At 52.3% G+C, this 17715-nt stretch overlaps 1 protein-coding gene and 1 long non-coding RNA gene across 6 annotated transcripts in view; one reads left to right on the top strand and one right to left on the bottom strand.

Moving 5' to 3' along the window:
* LOC116948831 (E3 ubiquitin-protein ligase RNF220-like) overlaps positions 1-17715 on the top strand; it is a 127374-nt gene that overhangs the window by 17846 nt on the left and 91813 nt on the right. For 4 of the 5 annotated variants that reach the window (XM_076071813.1, XM_076071812.1, XM_032965956.2 and 1 more), the window contains exon 2: positions 9708-10705. In XM_076071813.1, coding sequence (XP_075927928.1) covers positions 9892-10705 — 814 coding nt within the window. In that variant the 5' untranslated portion in view covers positions 9708-9891. Of the gene's footprint in view, positions 1-2792; positions 4048-9707; positions 10706-17715 lie in introns of those variants that run through there. The other variant, XM_076071815.1, reaches the window with a different exon arrangement.
* Positions 1-17715, bottom strand: part of LOC142929810 (uncharacterized) — a 147946-nt gene that overhangs the window by 97616 nt on the left and 32615 nt on the right. The window lies entirely within an intron of this gene.

Here is a 17715-nt window from a genome sequence, read left to right as displayed (position 1 = left end):
AGTCAGTCGACCCGTGGCACTTGGGTCTGCCCTGTGACTTCCTGCCAGCGGGCGTTCGACACTTCACGTGGCCTCAAGGTGCACATGGCCTGGCACAAGCGTCGTGGTGACGTTACCGCCACTTAGTGGGGAATGGCGGTTGTTGTTTTAGTAGTAGCAGTGTGTGAGTTTTAGTAGTAGTGGTGGTAGTGTGTTAGTAGTAGTAGTAGTGTGTGAGTGTTAGTAGTAGTGGTGGTGTGTGAGTGTTAGTAGTAGTGGTGGTAGTGTGTTAGTAGTAGTAGTGTGTTAGTAGTAGTAGTGGTGGTAGTGTGTGTTACTAGTAGTGGTGGTAGTGTGTTAGTAGTAGTAGTGTGTTAGTAGTAGTAGTGGTGGTAGTGTGTGAGTGTTAGTAGTAGTAGTGGTGGTAGTGTGTTAGTAGTAGTAGTGGTGGTAGTGTGTTAGTAGTAGTGTGTGAGTGTTAGTAGTAGTAGTGGTAGTAGTGTGTGAGTGTTAGTAGTAGTGGTAGTAGTGTGTTAGTAGTAGTAGTGTGTGAGTGTGAGTAGTAGTAGTGTTAGTAGTAGTAGTGTGGTAGTAGTGTGTGTGGGTAGTAGTGTGTGAGTGTGAGTAGTCGTGTGTTAGTAGTAGTAGTGTGTGTGAGTGTGCTAGTAGTAGTAGTGTGTTAGTAGTAGTAGTGTGTTAGTAGTTTGTGAATGTGAGTAGTAGTGTGTTAATAGTAGTAGTAGTGTGTGTGAGTGTGTTAGTAGTAGTCGTGTGGTAGTAGTGTGTGTGGGTAGTAGTGTGTGAGTGTGAGTAGTAGTGTGTTAGTAGTAGTGTCTGTGAGTGTGTTAGTAGTAGTAGTGTGTTAGTATTAGTAGTGTTTTAGTAGTAGTGTGTGTGAGTAGTAGTAGTGTGTGTGAGTGTGTGAGTGTTTGTAGTAGTAGTAGTGGTAATGTGTGAGTGTTAGTAGTAGTAGTGTGTGAGTGTTAGCAGTAGTGGTGGTAGTGTGTTAGTAGTAGTAGTAGTGTGTGAGTGTTAGTAGCAGTAGTGTGTTAGTAGTAGTGTGTTAGTAGTAGTAGTGTGTTAGTAGTAGTAGTGTGTTAGTAGTAGTGTGTGAGTGTGAGTAGTAGTAGTGTTAGTAGTAGTGTTAGTAGTAGTGTGGTAGTAGTGTGTGTGGGTAGTAGTGTGTGAGTGTGAGTAGTAGTGTGTTAGTAGTAGTAGTGTGTGTGAGTGTGTTAGTAGTAGTGTGTTAGTAGTAGTAGTAGTGTGTTAGTAGTAGTAGTGTTAGTATTAGGAGTGTGTGAGTGTGAGTAGTAGTAGTGTGTTAGTATTAGTAGTGTGTTAGTAGTAGTGTGTGTGAGTAGTAGTGTTTTAGTAGTAGTGTGTGTGTGAGTGTGAGTAGTAGTGTGGTAGTAGTAGTGTGTGTGAGTGTGAGTAGTAGTGTGTGAGTAGTAGTAGTGTGGTAGTAGTAGTGTGTGAGTGTTAGTAGTAGTAGTGTTAGTAGTAGTAGTGTGTGTGAGTGTGAGTAGTAGTGTGTGTGAGTGTGAGTAGTAGTAGTGTGGTAGTAGTAGTGTGTAAGTGTTAGTAGTAGTGTGTGTGAGTAGTAGTAGTGTGAGTAGTAGTAGTGTGTGTGAGTAGTAGTAGTGTGGTAGTAGTAGTAGTGTGGTAGTAGTAGTGTGTGAGTGTGAGTAGTACTAGTGTGTGTGAGTAGTAGTAGTGTGAGTAGTAGTAGTGCGTGTGAGTAGTAGTAGTAGTGTGAGTGGTAGTAGTAGTGTGAGTGTGAGTAGTAGTAGTGTGTTAGTAGTAGTAGTGTGGTAGTAGTAGTGTGTGTGAGTAGTAGTGTTTTAGTAGTAGTGTGTGTGAGTGTGAGTAGTAGTGTTTTAGTAGTAGTGTGTGTGAGTAGTAGTGTTTTAGTAATAGTGTGTATGAGTAGTAGTGTTTTAGTAGTAGTGTGGTAGTAGTAGTGTGTGAGTGTGAGTAGTAGTGTTTTAGTAGTAGTGTGTGTGAGTGTGAGTAGTAGTGTGGTAGTAGTAGTGTGTGTGTGTGAGTTTGAGTAGTAGTGTGGTAGTAGTAGTGTGTGTGTGAGTATGAGCAGTAGTGTGTGTGAGTAGTAGTAGTGTGGTAGTAGTGTGTGAGTGTTAGTAGTAGTAGTGTGGTAGTAGTAGTGTGTGAGTAGTAGTAGTGTTTTAGTAGTAGTGAGTGTGAGTAGTAGTGTGGTAGTAGTAGTGTTAGTATTAGGAGTGTGTGAGTGTGAGTAGTAGTAGTGTGTTAGTATTAGTAGTGTGTTAGTAGTAGTGAGTGTGAGTAGTAGTAGTGTTTTAGTAGTAGTGTTAGTAGTAGTGTGTGTGAGTGTGAGTAGTAGTGTGTGTGAGTGTGAGTAGTAGTGTGTGTGAGTGTGAGTAGTAGTAGTGTGGTAGTAGTAGTGTGTGAGTGTCAGTAGTAGTAGTGTGTGTGAGTGTGAGTAGTAGTAGTGTGAGTAGTAGTAGTGTGTTAGTAGTAGTAGTGTGTGAGTGTGAGTAGTAGTAGTGTTAGTATTAGTAGTGTGTGTGAGTGTGAGTAGTAGTGTGTGTGAGTGTGAGTAGTAGTAGTGTGGTAGTAGTAGTGTGTGAGTGTCAGTAGTAGTAGTGTGTGTGAGTGTGAGTAGTAGTAGTGTGAGTAGTAGTAGTGTGTTAGTACTAGTAGTGTGTGTGTGTGAGTGTTAGTAGTAGTAGTGTGAGTAGTAGTAGTGTGTTAGTAGTAGTAGTGTGAGTGTGAGTAGTAGTGTTAGTAGTAGTGTGTGAGTTGTAGTAGTGTTAGTAGTGTTAGTATTAGTGTGTGTGAGTAGTAGTATTAGTGTGTGAGTGTGAGTAGTAGTATTAGTGTGTGAGTAGTAGTAGTGTTTTAGTAGTGTGTGTGAGTAGTAGTAGTGTTTTAGTAGTGTGTGTGAGTGGTAGTGTGGTAGTAGTAGTAGTGTGGTAGTAGTAGTAGTGTGAGTGTGAGTAGTAGTAGTGTTTTAGCAGTAGTGTGTGTGAGTAGTAGTGTTTTAGTAGTGTGTGAGTGTGAGTAGTAGTAGTGTTTTAGTAGTAGTAGTGTTAGTAGTGTGTGTGAGTGTGAGTAGTAGTAGTAGTGTTTTAGAAGTGTGTTAGTATTAGTAGTAGTGTTAGTATTATTAGTGTGAGTGTGAGTAGTGTTTTAGTAGTAGTGTGTTAGTATTAGCAGTAGTGTGAGTATTAGTGTGTGAGTGTGAGTAGTAGTAGTGTTTTAGTAGTGAGTGTGACTAGTAGTAGTAGTGTTTTAGTAGTAGTAGTGTTAGTAGTGTGAGTGAGTGTGAGTAGTAGTAGTGTAGTATTAGTAGTGTGTGAGTGTGAGTAGTATTATTATTAGTAGTGTGTGAGTGTGTGATTGTGTGATGTGGCGGAGAACCTCGCGAGTTCCCGGGTTCGATTCCCGCTGGCGACCAACACCGCCAGTGAGGGCACCGCTCCTGGGCGGACTCAGCCTCACGTGAGTGCCTGGTGGGACGTGCAAACATCGCCACCGGGGGAGACAAAGGCGGCCGTGCGTGGTGCTGGCCACGCACCCCGTCGTGTGCCACAGCGCCGGTTGCCCTCATAGGGTTGGCTCGCTAACAGCACTTGCCCCCAACAGTGTGCTAAGGCTACGTGGGGGATCTTTGTCTTCGTGACCGACACTTGACACGCGGAGCGGCGGCGGTGTCGCGGTTCGCGCTGCGCCAGTGACGAGCACCTGAACCGGTCGTGGTGCCTGCCCTGTGCCAACATCGGCACTGGGGGAGACAAAGGCGGTCGGGGAGGGGCGGGGGGTGATGCAGGCCAACCAACTCGTGTACCACGGCCTTCTTAGCTGCAGCTCGCTAACAGCACTTGGCCCCAACAGTCTGCGAGGCTACACGGGGGTTCTTTGCCTTCGTCAACAAGATGCCCTGTACAGCACCCCCGCTTTGCCGATCCACTGCTGGATGAGTGCCTCCCCAAGCATCGTGGGTTCGCGTGTGGCCGCACGACGTCTTAATTAATGTGCGTGCACCTAGCCTGGCACGAGTGACGTGCGGCGGTTTTGTGCTGTGCTCGGGTGAGTTCCATATACAGTACAGTACTTCTATGTAACCTGTACACGCGTAATCGCATGTGTGTGAATACACGTACTCTTGTGTTTAATCAGTGAACCAAGTTAAACTCGGTATATATTTAATGAGTCTTCACGTATACTACGCTGCATACGAATGTGTGATGTTATATTTGCTGAAAATAACACATTTAATGATAAATACAGATTATTCATAGTAATCCACTGCTGGAAAAAGGCTGCTGCATTCCCTGTTAGTCATTGGGGATTCTGCTGATGTTGCTGATAGTGATAATTACGATGATGATGATGAAGCTGCTGCTGCTGATCAGGATACCGATGCTGCTGATGATGATCATGATGTTTCAAATGATGATGATCATGATGTTTCAAATGGTGATGATGATCATGATGTTTCAAATGGTGATGATGATCATGATGTTTCAAATGATGATGATCATGATGTTTCAAATGGTGATGATGATCATGATGTTTCAAATGGTGATGATGATCATGTTTCAAATGATGATGATCATGATGTTTCAAATGATGATGATGATCATGATGTTTCAAATGATGATGATCATGATGTTTCAAATAGTGATGATCATAATGTTTCAAATGGTGATGATGATCATGATGTTTCAAATGGTGATGATCATGATGTTTCAAATTATGATGATAATCATGATGTTTCAAATGGTGATGATGATCATGATGTTTAAAATGATGATGATCATGCTGTTTCAAATGATGATCATGATGTTTCAAATGATGATGATCATGATGTTTCAAATGGTGATGATCATGGTGCTGATTGATGCCTTTGCACGCTGCTGTTGTTGCTGATTGATGATGTTACAGAATGATGACGGTCATTGATGATGATAATACCTATGATGATGAAGCTGCCGATGATGATGCTGCTGATGATGAGTGTTGGGTGGTGATAATTTAGACGTGGTTTAGTGGTAAATCTTTGAAGGTGGAGGGGTTACCAGCCCCTCGCACCCGTCCAGAGCCCCCGTTTAGCCCCTGTTGCCTCAAGGTGCACGTGGCCTGGCACAAGCGTCGTGGTGACGTCACCGCCACTTAGTGGCGAATGGCGGTTGTTGTTGTTGGGTGGTGACGTCTCCTGTCCGCACGCCGCCACTTGCACGTTGTGTGCTGTGATGTGCACACACAGCACGTATACACAACAAGCACGTACACACAACTCAACACACACCGCATATACACACCTCGTGTACATCACACACGACTCGGTACACCACGCGTATACACTCAGCGATCTTACAGAAACTCGTTACACACCACTCGTACACCACATACTACAGTACACCACTTCCCCACATACAACAAACACACACAACAGTTATAGATTACACTATACTACACACTACACACTCCATACACTACACACACTACACACCACACACTACACATTACACTTCACACTACACTACACGACACACTACACACACCACACACTACACTACACACCACACTGCACTCACTACACACCACGCTACACTACACACTACACTACACACCCCATACACTACACACGCCATACACTACACACTACACACCACGCTAGACTACACACTACACACACTACACACACCACACTACACACCACGCTACACTACACACTCCATACACTACACACACCACACTACAACCCCACACACACTTCATACACTACACATGCCACACTACACACCATACACACACACTCCATACTCTACACATACCACGCTACACACCACACACACACACACTCCATACACTACACACACCACACTACACACCCCACACACACACACTCCATACACTACACATACCACACTTCACACCCCACCCACACACTCCATACACTGCACATACCACACTACACACCCCACACACCCTACACACACACTCCATACACTACACACACTACACTACACACCCCACACACACTCACACTCCATACACTACACACACCACACTACACACCCCACCCACACAATCCATACACTACACACACCACACTACACACCCCACCCATACAATCCATACAATACACACACCACACACACACTCCATACACTACACACACCACACTACACACCACACACACACTCCATACACTACACATACCACACTACACACCCCACACACCCTACACACACACTCCATACACTACACACACTACACTACACACCCCACACACACTCACACTCCATACACTACACACACCACACTACACACCCCACCCATACAATCCATACAATACACACACCACACACACACTCCATACACTACACACACCACACTACACACCACACACACACTCCATACACTACACATACCACACTACACACCCCACACACACACTCCATACACTACACATACCGCACTACACACCCCACACACACACTCCATACACTACACATACCGCACTTCACATCCCACACACACACTCCATACACTACACACCCCACACACACACACACACACACTCCATACACTACACACCCCACACACACACACACTCCATACACTACACACCCCACACACACACTCCATACACTACACACCCCATACTACACACACACTCCATATACTACACATACCACACACACACACACTCCATACATTACACACCCCACACACACACACACACCACACTACACACCCCACACACACACTCCATACACTACACATACCACACTACACACCCCACACACACACTCCATACACTACACATACCACACTACACACCCCACACACACACTCCACACACACACACTCCATACACTACACACCCCACACTACACACCCCACACACACACACTCCATACACTACACACACCACACTACACACCCCACACACACACTCCATACACTACACACCCCACACACACACCCCATACACTACACACCACACTACACACACACTCCATATACTACACATACCACACACACACACACACTCCATACACTACACACCCCACACACACACTCCATACACTACACACCCCACACACACACACACCCCATACACTACACACCCCACTCTACACACACTCCATATACTACACATACCACACTACACACCCCACACTACACACACTCCATACACTACACATACCACACACACACACTCCATACACTACACATACCACACACACACACACACTCCATACACTACACACCCCACACACACACTCCATACACTACACATACCACACACACTCCATACACTACACATACCACACACACACTCCATACACTACACATACCACACACACACACTCCATACACGACACACCCCCCACACACACTCACTCCATACACTACACATACCACACACACACACACTCCATACACTACACACCCCACACACACACACTCCATACACTACACACTCCATACACTACACACCCCACACACACACACACTCCATACACTACACACCCCACACACACACTCCATACACTACACATACCACACACACTCCATACACTACACACCCCACACACACACTCCATACACTACACACACACACTCCATACACTACACACCCCACACACACACACTCCATACACTACACATACCACACACACACACTCCATACACTACACACCCCACACACACACACATCGCACAGTCCGCATCACACCCGTGCACCCCCATCACGCAGCCACAGGGCCACGCTGCACGTGCCCAGCAGCAGCAGTGGCTGTCAAGTTACACGCTCGGGGTTGTTGTTGTCGTGGTGTGTGTGGGGAGCGGTGGCGGAGCGGTTAGCGCGCTGCGCTACGAACCCGGCGACCCGGGTTCGACTCCCGCTCGCGGCCACCAAAAACACCGGTGACGATTGCTTGAACCGGTCGTGGGCCACCCCTAGGTCGACTCGGCCTCAAACGAATACCTGTTGCGACGTGTCAACATCGCCACTGAGAGAGACAAAGGCGGCCGGGCGTGGTTGTTGGCCACCCACTACCCCCTCGCGTGCCGTGCCGGCCTTCATAGGTGCTCGCTAACAGCACTTGCCCCAACAGTCTATTAAGGCTACACGGGGGATCTTTGTCTTTGACGGGTGATGCTGCTTCGACTTCTTCCTCCGCGTTGCCGCGCATCGCGTCCACCCCCACCCCCTCGCAGGCCCAGAGTAAAGGCAGCACCATCGTGGTTGGTGGTGAGGCTGAGATGTGGTTGGCGAGAGGTGCGTGGTGGTGAGAGTGTGGGTGAGAGTAGAGCTGTGGTCAGAGTGAGACTTGGTTAGGGTGAAAATGCGTGTCGAGTGTGCTGTGGTTAGTGCAGTTGGAGAGTGGTTACAGGGTGGCTAGAGTGCGGTTGGAGTGCAGCTCGTAGAGTGTGGTTGGAGTGTGGTTGGAGTCTGGCTCGAGGCCCCAGAGTGAGAGGCGACACGCTCCTCCGCCTCCATTCGTGACTGCGAGCGTCGGGTGGCTCGTGACTGCACACCCGTTGAGACGAGTGCGCGTGGCTGTTCCTTAGCAAATACAGCGTGACTGTTGGTGTCATAGAACTGTGACTATCCCATCAGGAGCGTGACTGATTAACACAAAGACGGTGTGACCACGCGTACATTTCTGATTAAACGTGACCAGACGTGTGATTAACGCGTCGCTATCCGTGTAATCCAGATGTGACTATGAATGATACATGGCTGTCCGTGTGCGACTTTGTACGGTGTTCACGTTCTGTACAATGACATAAACGCAGGGATAATTTCAGCCTCTCGGCTTATGGCCTGTGGCTACCAGTCACATGCCTACTCCAGTCTCGCACTTGACCTGGAACATTTCCAGTGGGGAATGAATCCCCTGCATAAATGTAGACACGCACTAGCAACGTCCACGTCCTTTGAACGTGACCGTCCGTCCTTCCCAGCCAGCCAGCAAGCAAAACTTTGGTTTCATGGAATATAGTATGACGCGTGTACACACACGTATTCATACCTACAAATGCAGTACACATACACACCAATGTGCCTACGCATCACACGCAAAAATATACGGAGTCGCAGACAACTTGGCCAAAATATATACACACGCTCATGATCCACACGTACCAGCTGAGTGTCTCCGCAGCGTGCGTGTACACATGTATGTATGTGCACACACACACACCAGTGTATCTGCGTTCATTCGCGCTCATCGTGGACGTTCTAACCTCGTCACGGCAGGGTCTGGTTTAAGCGACAGTCGGTGAAATCACCTTGCGCGATGACTCATCACGGGTGACAGGAGCGAGGCTCGTGAGCGTGGCGCTGATGGATTCCGAGCAGATGTTTAGCCGCGTTGGAACCGCGCTCGTCTTAATTAAACCCCCGGCCCGTGCCGCGGCGGGGGCTTCGGAGGAGCGCGCCGGTGATCGCCGGGATGGCGTTGCCCTCCCGGCGATCCCAGCCCTGGCGCGGGAAGGTGACTACGGAGGTGAATTACACCGGTAATGGCACGGTGGCAATTTTGGAAGGATCAATTTTCAACAAAACACTTCTGTCATATCTCGGGATATGGCTATAGATTTTAAATCATCAGCCAGCCTGCTTTACAACAAGATTTACAGATGCATTACAGGACGCGGTAATGAGTCGGACATCAGGAGCTGAATTTTCTCTCCCCTTTTCTCGCTCGTGTGTCAAAACACAGGACTCGGCGCTGGCGTAGGGGGCAGGCTCGGGCGATGGTTTCCGCGTGATCCACGGCAGCCCGTCCACCCCCCGTTCCCCCCCACCCCGGCGTCCACCCCCCACCCGCGCGCCAGCGTCCGCCGCCAGCACCGCTGTCGCGAGCCAGAAAGACGCGCGGACGGACGGACGAGGGCGCGCGCTAAATGCGTGAGAGCGGCACGAGCGTGGGAGCGACGCGGGAGCCCAGCCCCGAGGAGACGTTCCGCATGGACCTGCAGCGCGGGGCGGCGGCGGCGGCCGCGTTCCGCATGGAGAACGCGGCCTACCTGCAGGGCCCGCTCACCTCCCCCACCGCGCTCATGGTGCTCGCCTCCACGGCCGACACGGGCCGCGCCGAGCAGCAGCAGCGTGCATTCGCCGCGGTCGCCGCCGAGAAGGAGGCCGCCGCCGCCGCCGTGCACATCCCCTTTTCCAACGGCTCCTATGCCTTCGCTTCGCTCTACCACCGGCCCGCCGTCGCCATGGCCGGCTACGGCACGCGCGAGTTCCCGCCCCCGGGCCTGCTCCACCTGCACCCGCAGTTCGCGACGGCGCCGCCGCCGGGCCTCGGCCTGCTCGGCCACGGCGGCGTCGGCGCCTTCCGGCCGTTCGCCTCGCCCGGCGACGACCGGGACGGTTCCAACGGGGCCTCCGGCGGCGGAGGCAACGGCGGCGGGGGCTGCGGCTACCATCAGTCGGCGTTCACGCCCGCCAAGCGACTCAAGGGCGTGCTGGCGCAGGCCGAGGCGGAGGGGGCGGCCGCGGCCGCGGCGGCCGCGGCCGCGGCCGCGGCGCTGCACCTGCGCTTCTCGGAGCCGGAGGAGTACGGGCCGGCGCACCCATCCCTGCCGCACCCTGCCCACAGCCGGCCCTCGGCGTCGCCTGGCAGCCTCAAGCTGGAGGAGCACAGCAAAATGGCGTTCACAGTGGCCGGCCTCGTCGCGTCCGATCGGGATGGCCTGCCCAGCCCCCAAGAAGGTGAGAGGTCGCGGTTGACGAGAGGTTGACGAGTGGCTGACGAGCGGCGTGAGTCCCTTGGTCCTGGAGGCCGCGCCGGGAGACTTGGCTGAGCACCGCACGAGTGGAAGCGTCTGGCGACAGTCGGCCCTTGGCTGCGGCGGCCTTTGGAGGCATCGATCGTCAGCGAATATGAGAGGAGAGATTTGAGCTCATGGAAGCCATGGTTAATGGTGGTCGCCATCATGATGATGAGGAGGAATGGAGCCTTGCACTGTAAAGCACATTTGTAAAGTCCTTATTTCTGTACGAATGTGAAAAGTTTGATTTTAAAGTTCATCTGGAATCGAAAATGCAGCAAAAATGGACGTTGATTTGTATTAAACGTGTAACCACCTTTTTTTGTCGAACGTATTGAAGTGCCGAGCATTTAATTTACGTTCATATAAATGTAGATTTTAGTTTCACCTGAAAAGTAAAAAAGAATAAATAAAAATGGGTGCCAATTTTATCCGACGTTTGTTGAGTGCGGGGAGAACTTGTTAAGGAAACGGATCATTCTGGCATCCGCTCGGCGTCGCGGCGCGTCATCGACCAAGGACTCGGCTGCTGCTTCCCACTGAGGGCCTTGAGTGCTTGTTCCTGTTTGTAAATCGAGGAAATCTATCTGGGCTAATCTTAGCCACTTCGCGCACACCGGCAGGAAAGCCAGAGCACGCGGGGGGGTTCACCCGCCGCCTGCCTGTGGGAACGCGATCCCGCACACCGCACCGCGTGCCAGCCGCTCCGCTCCGCTCGTCCTCCTCCTCTCGCCGCTTTTATCGGCGGATCGCGCACGACACGCGGCGCGACGCCGCTAACCGCTTCGCGCTGTCAATCGCCGCCGCCGTTCCCCGGCGTGGGTCGCGATCGATCGGGGCACCAAAGCGGCTTCGGGGTGTCGCGCGTTTTGCCCGCGACGGAGAGATCCATCCGCGTCGTGTTGTGCGCAACCGGTGGATTTTGAGTTTCTCTTCTCGCCGGCGAACTTCGACCGACGCGCCATGAAGCGCCACCCGCTTGGCCCCCTTGCGAGAGGGATGCGGAATCGGCGGGAGAAGCGGGAGGCGCGGGGGTGGGGGCCGCGCCCGCGCAACGAGACGGCTCCATTGATTGCGGCGCAGCGCCGACTCGGCAATTACAGCGGTGGCTCAGAGAAATCGCGGCACGGAGATTTTGTTTTCCAATTTGTTGGGCCGGGGAGCGGAACGGCGCAATTCGCCACGGGCGGCATTTTGCTGCTTGTGACGGTGGTGGGTGGGGGGGGGCGGTGGGAGATGCGTTGGGTGACAGGACACGGGAGTTTGGCCGGTGGGGGGTGGCTGAGTGGGGGGTGTTTGGTTGTGTGTGTGTGGAGGGTGGTGGGGGAGAGGAAGACAGGAACACTGAATTTGGTTCCCACTCAGCCATTTCCTCACTGCTTTCAGAATGTTGACTTCCAGCCCGCGGCCCCCAATCCTCCCCACTAGCTTCCCTTCCTTCGCACAGAGAAAGAGACAGAATCTCATGAAACCCAGTGGCTGGCAGCAGGAAAGACCATAGCCTTTGATCTAGCAGATGGTCGTGATGATTCTAAAACAAACCTTTTTTTAAAGCGTCTTCCTCGCTCACAAAACAGCCCTTTGTCCGGTTGCCAGGCCCCTTCCTTACGTGATGCTCTTCCTTTATCCACCAGCCGTGGCCGAGCGTGCCGTGTCCCATCCCCCAGACGCCGCTTCCCCGTGAGCCGGAGGAAGTTCGTTACATCCCCGGTGCCCCTCGCGCGCGCTCGCTCAAGCCTCCGCGATGCTTTATCCATACGGCGGAGGCACGCATCCCTCCTCTCGTTTTATTTAATCTATTTGTGGTTATTTATTTATTCACAGTTCACCCCCCCCCCCAAAAAAAAAACCTTCGGGCCACGGTGCCGTGGTCTCGGCGGTGGCGACGGCTGCTGAACGCATCGTGTTTTGCTTTAATTTAAAACTCCGGCTCGCCACTTCCTTTCTTTTATATCTAAAAATATGGCCAACTTCAAAAGCACAGCAGTGGGCTCCGTTAAACTCATTATAAATGCCTGGGCCGCGGCCGCTGCAACGTTTGCCCGCGCGGGGCCCGTGCTGAGACGCGCGACTGGAAAGTCGCGCGTAGAACCACGTCGTTGGCGCGACCCCACGACGTTGGCGAGCACGGCGAGGGACCCAGGGATATTGGCGAGCTCGCTCCACTGGCCGCACGGCCCGCGTCCGTTCCGTTGGGAGCCGGCCGCCCTCCTCCCCCGCCCCCCTTTATAGGCGAGGGTCGGCCCGCACTCGGGTGGTTTTAAACGGCGAGTAAATATCGGACCGCGCAGGAAAAAATGCACTTAAACGCGTTTACGGGACGTGTTAAAGTTGGGCGGCTAGGTTTTTCCATATTAATCGCTCGGTAACGACCACATTCTTACACCGCTTGTCCTCCAGCAAAAGGGAAGCGCGGCGGGACAAGGGAACTGAGAAAGCAGCTAGGAGATGGAGACGTTGGGCTGGCGAGGGAGGTTGGAGAGAGCAATGGGTTGGAGGCCGGCGAACGTGGGCTATGGGCTGCGCAATGGGAGGCAGAGGCGAGAGAGTTGAGGCTGGGAGTTGGGCGCTCGGAAGCTCCTGGCTGGAGACTCCGCAGCCGGGGGCTGCGGTCAGTGGGCGGTGGACTGGCTGTGCGTCTGAGAGAGCGTCGACCGCGGAGACGGAGCGACGTAAGCGGCTCGCGTCCAGGTGCTAGGGTGGGTTGTCCGTGGGCGGACCGCGAAGGTGCCTTCATCCAGCGGTGGATTCATCACGGTGGATGATTACGATGGGGCAGGAATCCGGAAGCTGGAATGGGACCAGGGGGATAACTTTTCATGCCAATTATTCATCTAGGAAAGCCCTCGCAGAGTCGTTTTTTTTCAGGAGGCCACATCGGGAGGTTTGACAAAATCCATTTCACAAGTGTTTTGGCTTCGCGTTGGAAGAAAACCGGGGAATCTGGTGAACCCCCCCCCTTCCACACACACTTGAGGGTTGGGGGTGGGGGTGATACTCAGCACGGTCGTCTCCTGGTCACCTTGCAATCCCACGCCGACATCACCTGGCAAGCCCCGGCAGCCACCCTCCAAGTCGGTTACTAACCAGCCACCAACCTGCTTCTTACATCTAAGATCTGGTCGCGGTGGGACGCACGCCACGGCAGTTTGGTTGTCGGTGGGGGCCCTTGGTAGACGCGAGGCGACCCGCGGTGAGTTTGCACGAAGCGACCGAAGTATTCCCCGAGCTCCAATTGAAATCTGGGTAAAGTTTAAGGGAGATTCTCACTCTAAGGCGTTTTCTGCGTTTGGGCCGCAGAGGCGTACAGAGGTCATGGTGGCCACAGGTGTCTGGGGGGAGGGGTGCAGCTAGCTCGCTCGGGCCTCGGAGGCCGGAGGTGGCACGCCACGCATTCCATCGATTCGTCAAATAGTATCGACTCTTCAGCTCGCGCTTTGCACAAGCACGGAAGCGGCACGTGTCGGGGAATCAGATGTCCTTCCGTCCGTCGGTGTAATGCTCGCCGACGTGACGGGTTAACGTGGCAAGCCGCTCGAGGCCTTAAACTAAATAGATCGATTCTCAAGCTCGCGAATGCGTGCACGCATGCACAATGTCACCGTGCAGACGAGTGTAGGTTCAGTGTATGCAGCGTCACGGTGTTATATGCCGTCGACAGTATACACACACACGGTCTGTGAAGTATTGTTCGAGGCGCCCTCGGTGCTGGGACAGCAACAGCAGCAGGAGGAGGAGCAGCAGCAGGAGGCTGTGTGGGCCAAGAGCAATGAGCTCCGTGCAGGGGTCTGGAGGCTCGTCTTGGGGGTCGCGGGGGTCGTGGGGAGGATGAGGAGGAGGGGGTGTCGGAGGGGGTGTTGAGGGGGTGTAGGAATTCCGCACGTGCGCGCAGGTGGCCCCATTACCCCCCCAATGCGCTTCCCCCCCCCCGCTTTTCCCATCCCCCCCCCCGCTTTTCCCATCCCCCCCCGCAGAGAGTGAACCGTGCCGCACCACCCACAAGCAGCGCGCAGTCACCACCCCCGCCCTCCCTCCTCCCCCTCCCTCCACCCTCCCTGCACACGGGGAGGGGATGTCCAAGTGTTACACTGGAACAGCGAGAGCGATCCGCGCTCCTGCAGGCACGCGAGGTGCTCCGTCTCCGCTTTGTGCGTCGACTTTAAATGGCTATTGGCTCCCGCTGCGCGCGCTTCCTACCCTCGTTCTGGTGAAACAATGGGGGCTTCGCTGGTCCTGCACCCACCCCCCACACGCAGCACCTTCCACCCCGGGGTTTTAAATACATCACCCCCTCCTCCTGCTCCTCCTGCCTTCACCACCACCAGCAGCAGCACCACACCCCCCGAGTTGGTGACAAAGAGACGCGCGGGCCGCAGCTGCGCTAATTGAATGATATTGCACCAATTCACCGGCTCCGCGGAAGAAGAGTGCGAGGCTGATGGATTGCGGCTGAGCGTGGGGGAGGAGGAGGAGGTGGAGGGGGTTGGGATACGTGCGGTCTCTATACACAACTAGAAAGTTATCTTTCATTTCAGCAGGTAAGGCCCACTGAGCCGAGTAGCCCTTTTTCAGAAGCCACCTGGCCACCACAGAATGATGATAGCCCAACCAAGTGGCTTATCGCGTGGAGATGTACAGCAGCCATAGTTGCTACACGTGGAGGGAAAAACCGGAGGACCCCGAGAAAAACCCACGTGACCGTGGGGAGAGAGACACGCAAACTCTAAATATACAGCAGGCGTCAGGGTGGAGATCGAACCCACGATCACCTGTACACCAGGCGAGGTAGTTAACATCTCGCTACAGGACCGTAATATAAGCTGCAGTCTGTGTATTACAGTATACACACCTGTAGTCCACGCAGTATCAATACAATCTATCTTTTCTACATGTGATATGTGCAGTCTATGCAATACCCATTGCACTGCAATTCATCTATATATAAAAAATATACATTTGTGAATGTGTCTGTTAGAAATGTTTAGCATACTTTCCGACATGCAACAAACTTGAAATTTGCCATGTGGGTAGCTTCCAAACTATACACAATGCAAAAAGTATAAAAATAGACTTTTGCACGGCAAGTGAGCGGTGACGTCACATCTGTGATGTCACCGCATGCGGCAGCGTCACTCAGTGTGCCTGCTGACGTCACGTCATCCCCCCCCCCCACCCTCCGCGTAGGCCGTGTATTAATCCGAGACAAGAATCCAAGTCTCGGGCGAAGCCGGGTAGTCAAGCGAGTGTAGTAAATGTAGCGTCTGTGTCATATCAGTGCAGTCTGTGCAGTATGAATTGAGTTTATTTGGTATAACCAGTATCTGGACAGTCTCTACAGAATCCATATAGTCTACGTAGTATACTTAATTCCATTAAAGCATTGATGTTTTAACACTGATGCATGCAGCGGCTGTGCGTGGCTGTCGGGGCCACGTGAATCTATTACACAGCATACACAAATTTAAACGTATCAAATCAAGCTTACACGCGCGATTCAGAGCAGTTATTCTCAGTATAATAATACATTTTTATCACCTATGCAGTGTTGTCCCAGGCTGCTCCACATAAGTTTAAAACTGTGCTTCTGAGAGTCATAACAATACTCTTAAAGTTACGGTCGAAAGCGCTATTTCTCGTTGCGCTGTCGGCACGTCACTGTAACGATGTCTGACGTGCGGTTGCAGTTGCCCTTTTACTCGAGATGTTCACGACGGAGTAAACCGGAGAAAATACACAGACGCGCGAGGGGGCAATACGCCTTCCCCGTACAGATGGAAGCAGATGGAGAACAGTCCACTTGCCGCACTGCCTTCTCCTGGCGAGCCAGGGTACGGCACCTCCGTCGAAGCCCACTCGAATGGAATTTCCCAACACTTGTGAGGTGATCCACGAACCCTCGCTCCTGCGGTGACGTCCCGATGCGGGCCTTGCTGTGATGCTCAGCGCGAGCGCGCGAAGCTGTCATCGGCACGACGACTGTCAATTAAGAGCACCGCGTGTCGACGCCAACACAATAAGCCGACCTCCTAATGAATTACGTCCTCTGGGGACAAGCCAGACGGATAATTGCATTTCGCCTACGATATGTTACCTACGCAGCCATGTATATACATAGACACAGCGTGCTGTATAGAACGGTGGCATAGCTGGCGAGTGTGCAGGCGGTGCAACTGCGCTGGCACCCACGGTCTGTCCCTTCGGACAGGTAACACGTGTGTTTCACAAACTGGTTTCTCAACTGTGTTAGTGTGTACAGGTGCGGTAGTGTGTTAGTGTGTACAGGTGTGGTCGTGTGTGTTATTGTGTACAGGTGCGGTAGTGTGCACAGATGTGTTATACCGTGTACAATTGTGTTAGCATGGACAGATGTGTTCGGTGTGATGGTGTACAAGTTTTCGTGATCTCGTTCATCAGATTTCGCAGGTGCGGTAGGGACCGTGAGCTAAGGGTGTGTATGGGTGTGTTGATGCACTCGCCTGCATTAGAGTGCACAAGTGTGTTCGAGTGTGCGGAGGTGCTACGGGTGGCTGACTTGAAACACCCCAAAACACTCTGAGTGACACACGTAGGGACAACAACAACAACCACCACCACCACCATTCGCCACTCAGTGGCGGTGACGTCACCACGGCACCTGTGCCAGGCTGTGTGCACGTTAAGGCCACGTGAAGTGTCGAACACCCGCTGGCAAGAGGTCATGGGACAGACGCAGGTGCCGTGGGTTGACTGACTAAGATGACTGGCCGATGCACCACCTGTGACCCCTACTGCGCCAACTTGCTGTGTTTTTTAGACACACCCAACCCAGAGGCTCCAGGGATGATGGAGCGTCGAAATTAATGTTGGCCGCTAACCAAGCTCGCTTGCACGAACAACAATACAAATTTGTCAAACGACCGCAAAAAAAGGGTTACTTTTAAATACGCGGCCGCAGAGAGCATCCGATGCGTT

This window comes from Petromyzon marinus, chromosome 35 (assembly GCF_048934315.1).
Source record: "Petromyzon marinus isolate PM22_M1 ecotype Great Lakes invasive population chromosome 35, UKy_Petmar_22M1.pri1.0, whole genome shotgun sequence".
Classification (NCBI taxonomy): Eukaryota; Metazoa; Chordata; class Hyperoartia; order Petromyzontiformes; family Petromyzontidae; genus Petromyzon; species Petromyzon marinus.
Note: the sequence above shows the minus strand (reverse complement) of the source record. Positions and strands in the feature narration are given on the sequence as shown.